The sequence below is a fragment of the Myxine glutinosa genome, chromosome 6 (genome assembly GCF_964187855.1).
Source record: "Myxine glutinosa chromosome 6, kmMyxGlut1.1, whole genome shotgun sequence".
Lineage (NCBI taxonomy): Eukaryota > Metazoa > Chordata > Myxini > Myxiniformes > Myxinidae > Myxine > Myxine glutinosa.
In genome coordinates, this window is record NC_136266.1 from 25124347 (window position 1) to 25129288 (window position 4942).

Genomic DNA, 4942 nt, shown 5'->3' on the forward strand with positions numbered 1-4942 from the left:
TCTACGTCATGAGGAATGTTGATGTGAACTTTCCAAACAAGCCGTGGTGACGTAAAAACGTAGATAAAACGTCACAATAAGCAAAGCGTCGCAAATGGTTAAATACACGATACGATCATTTGGAATGCGTCGTCGAGCGCACAAACATTACCTAAAATCACCTGGAATTTCGTACTCTCTCGTTGGGGGCCATTCAAATATTACGTAACGCTTTTTTCCCCGAAATTTGACACCCCCCCCCACCCCCCACCCCCTCGTAACACTTCGTAACGCTCGGCCGTACACCCCCCCACCCCCCATAGCGTTACGTAATATTTGAATGGCACCTTGGGAGACAACCACTTATGGATTTTGTCATCTACCTGGGAAGCCATTGATGAAATTGGGGAAGTTGGTTCGTCATAATAATATAAATAATTTATAGTTGCTAATTACTGCCCCATCACTAACAAAATATTTGAATTTAGGTAATTATGAATTTCCAGTCTCCTGGTGTATTTTCAAAAGTTTACCTGTACTTCTGATGATTTAGATTTCGGCTAAATAAAGTTTCTGTAAAGGAAATAAAAGCTTTAAAAGCGTTGATTGTTTTTTAACGTTATTACAAATGAACAGTATACAACGTCCTTCCTATACACCTCCTGAAATGTTATACATTATAAGGTATAGGCCTACTGAGCAGACCATCGGCGATAAGAGAAGCACCTCCTTTGGCACGCAGACGGCTATCCATCACCTGCCCAAGCAAGCCACGCCATTGGCTGCTGCCGGTCACGTGCGCTCGCTTTGACAAGTGGAGTGCATTTCACGTGGCCGCGCACACCAGGAAGAGAACGCACTCACAGTGGGAAATCGGCGGCGGCGGTGCGGTTCTAAAGACGCGAGAAGCCATTTCTGCAAATGGACGATGACAGAATGAGTTTCCTCGAGTATTGTCCGTACGCGGTCGGCGATAACGACGCATTCGGCCCTCGGGGGTTCCCCGAAGCCCCCCTCGGCACCTTCCATCCGTGTTCGCTGAGTGCGCGCGCCGATTCGCGCCGCCTCGACCGGCTGCAAGCTCCGGCGCGGGTTTCCCCGCAGCAAAGGCGCGGCGACGGGCAGACGGGTCTCGCCGTGCACGACTTCAACGTGAGCGCGTACGTAACCGCGCGCACCTCCCAGCCCGGGGCTCGCCAGGTCGACGGAGCTCGGAGCGCGCTCCCGTGCTCGCGGGACGCCGAATACGCCGCGTCGGGGCCGTTCGGCTCTATGGCCGAAGGTCGCGGGTACGAGTACGCGGAGCTCCGGTGCGAGGCGCGGCCCCCGGCGAGCGGCTCCTGCCTAGTCGCCTCCCCGTACGAGGCTCGGCCGCCCGGGGACGTGCGCTACCTGTGTGCACGAGACTGCGTCGTCCAGGCTTCGCGAACCTTCGACTGGATGAAAGTAAAGCGGAACCCGCCCAAAACAGGTCGGTCGGCTCTCCGTGGACGCCGAATCAATCATTAAACGATGTGCTTTGGGAGTTAATGATTTCACAGGAGAAGCTGAACGCATCGCTTTGTTGATCTAATGTCGGGATTCGAACGACGAACAAAAAAAACCTCGTAAATTTCCCCATTGAACCCCACCCTGAACCACCTTCGGGTGTTTACCATCGTCGCACCTTCTTTAAGCGAATCTGATCTCTAGGTGAGCTCACGTTACATACAGCACGATGAGGCAATTGCGAAATGGGACATTGATATATAATAAATAATTCACTCAAACGAAACATCTCGGGCTCGCACAGCTCGTCCTGTGGATATTTCCCTAAACACGAATTGTTCGTTTCAGGAAGGAACACAAAGACGTTTATTTTACCCTCGTAAGTACATAAATAAATAATATTAATAATAGTCGTGATAAAGTAATAGTAATGATCCCAATTTAACATAAACAGTAAAATTATCTTGCAGTAAGTAAACTTTAGGAAACAAAACAGATTGTCAATGTGATTCAACTCAGGTTCACTTATCGACTTTTACACCGACGATAAATCACTTTCGACGGTTCGATAACTTAAAAATCATCGAAACTGACTCAGGGGAGCTTCTACAAATATATATATATATATATATATATATATATATATATATATATATATATATATATATATATATATATATATATATATATATATATATATATATATATATATATCAACTCGATTTTCAAATAAGTTTGAAGAGGAAACATGAAAACGTGCAGGTTGGTAAACAATTACAATAACCATACAAGTCGAGGAATTGTAACAAATATATAACTAGCGCTCGATCAACAGTTTGAATCGCAAAAAAAATAACATTTAAAATTAGCAAAAGATGTGCATTGGAAACTGTATTAAATATATATATAAATTAAAACAACACTTGATTCGTAAGAAACTTTCAAAAAGATTCATGATCGCTCAAAAGTTTTTATGTTTATAAACTTACCACTTATATGGAGTTGGATCATTAAGTTCATGGCCTGAGAGAAACGCTAAGTTAAAAAGCAAACTGTTCAGTTTCTACACACTCATTTTACTGTTAAAATTTAAACTTGTAACGGAACATTTCATTCGTTCATTTTGATCGCACGTTACAGATTCACAAATCATCCCTCATGGAATACGAAGAAAGTATAACCAGTGGAAACTTTACTTTATATATATATAACCTGTAGTTCGAATCTCCGCACACCTATAAACTTCCGTCCTGGTGTTTCATGGGCAGGGTGAATCATTAATGTGTGTGCCATCCCTCGGATGGACGTTAAACTGGAGATTCTGTCTGCCTGCTTTAATTATTAGTTAGTGGACGTTAAAGATCCCTACGGTGTCCTTCGCGAAGAGTAGGCGAGCTATCACCGGCATCATGAGCAAATAACAAAATTATTTCCATGACTTCCTGAGTCGGAGTGGTGACTCGATCAGCGCTGTCGACCAGTAACTGCTTTTGGAGCACCGACACTATATATATATATATATATATATATATATATTATAATATATATATATATATATATATATATATATATATATATATACACGTGCGTGTGTGTGTTACTCACTCTTCTTCAAAAAAGGAAAAGAAAACATGTGGATAAGGTGACTTTGCAGTTTCACAAAAAGTTTGTTCCTCCCACGTCGACCAATAGTCCGGAAATGACTCGTCTTAAAAAAAAAATCATGCTCGTTTATTTATTACAAGTGTCAATAAACACAAACAAGAGCTGAATTGATGCTAACCCAACAACACGAGTTGACAAATTATATAGGAGTGGTTAAGTGATTAATTTTTTTATTCAAAGACAATTATGGAAAGAGTGTGGAGGGGGACGTTGGGCTGCGGCCAAGTTAGTTTGCATTAAGAATAAACAAACATTTGCTTCAGACGTGAGCAAAAGTCAAACTTTTTCAATTTCTTTTATAAACTTCAACAGCATTTCACGAATTTGCTACACGTCGTGGTTTCTAACACTGTATCGATGGAAAGTTTAAGAGTAATTTAAACGAGAAACGAGCAAACCCAAGTAAGTAAGTAATAAAATTCTAAGAATACAAATAATATTATTATGAATTTAGAAGATAATAATCAGAATGGTTCTCATTGGGTTTGTATTCATAATAGTCAGGAAAAATGTTATTTTGATAGTTGTGGTCTTCCACCACCTCTTGAAGTAATACAATTCTTACAGAATGGTGTTTATCAAACATTTCAAATTCAAGACATTAATTCTAAATGTTTTTAGCTCTTACACAATCCTCGATCTTGTATACCAAAAAAAAACAAAAAACTTTTGAGTCTATACAACTAGTATTACTTGTTTATTAAGTTTCTCCAGTCGTTTCATACAAACTAACATTATTGAATCAAGAAGTACAGTGTTGTTTTGCAATAGCATACATTTTATTTGTTTGAAGCTCCATCATCGATAAGGTTTTTTTTATTTTATTGGCAGCTTCTTGGAAGCATTGGGGAGGGTAGGCGTTGGGAGGTGTTGAAAATTGGGGAGGTTATCGACCATCATTCAGAGTTTGTGCCGCGACAGAAAGCTTTGTCCCTTGTCGTAACAGTGCGGAGCCAGGACCTGGCCTGTTGCGGCATGCCTTCGCCGGGCACGGTGCGAACAAACTTCAGTACGAAGCAGCTCACCGAGTTGGAGAAAGAGTTTCACTTCAACAAGTACTTGACGAGGGCTCGCCGTGTCGAGATCGCCGCCTCCTTGCGACTCAATGAGACCCAGGTCAAGATATGGTTCCAGAACCGGCGCATGAAACAAAAGAAACGCGACAAGGAGGGCCTTTCTTCATTACTCCCAGGACCGATAGTGGGCATGACCCCCACGGAAGCTGCCCGGGTGGATGAGATGCCCGAGCGCTTGGCTTCGGTGACTCCCAGTCCTTCGCCATCGTCCTGCGCTTCTGAACCCACGGATTGCTCCCCTAGTCGTTTTGGACTCGTGGCTTGGACTCCGAATGTCCTTGGTGGAAGAGTCCTGTACGAAAAGTGGACATTGGATTATGTTATATGCACATGAGCACACCAAAGATGGATGCATTCTGTGTTTCCAAGTTGCTGCAAAAGTTATTAGGAAGTTTAAACAGCACAAGGGTTCTTTAATTTATATACATATTTATAGTGCATGGAAATGCTTGTTGGGGGTCAGGAGTGGAGGTGGAGGGGGGGAGCGTCGTTACAAAATGTAATGTTAAATTTTAAAAAATCAGAGCCCAAGTATAAGTAAAGATAATGATATGAATGAAGAAATCTCTGAACTTTCAGAAACCTCAAAGAATTTGTTCTCATTTTATACAAAGAGCTTGAACTTTCGAATGTTTTTATTAAATGCACATCCAAAGAAGATACAGGGTATGTAATGTTGTGAGACTTAAAAAGGAATGTGTAGGATTGTATACAAAACCAATGACGATCTTATG

The 4942-nt window shown here is 41.9% G+C and overlaps 1 protein-coding gene across 1 annotated transcript; it reads left to right on the top strand.

The window, feature by feature from the left end:
• Positions 1-790: 790 nt before the first annotated feature.
• Positions 791-4719, top strand: LOC137429655 (uncharacterized). The gene is made up of 2 exons (XM_068119763.2): positions 791-1450; positions 4079-4719. The coding sequence occupies exons 1-2, from the start codon at positions 901-903 to the stop codon at positions 4540-4542; spliced, it is 1014 nt and encodes a 337-aa protein (XP_067975864.2). The 5' UTR covers positions 791-900; the 3' UTR covers positions 4543-4719.
• Positions 4720-4942: the final 223 nt, after the last annotated feature.

Bases quoted from the DNA above. Each gene is read 5' to 3' on its own strand.
- LOC137429655 (XM_068119763.2), top strand. From the start codon at position 901: ATGGACGATGACAGAATGAGTTTCCTCGAGTATTGTCCGTACGCGGTC. The intron at 1,451-4,078 runs GTCGGTCGGCTC...TTGTCGTAACAG, and splicing joins GCGGAACCCGCCCAAAACAG to TGCGGAGCCAGGACCTGGCC.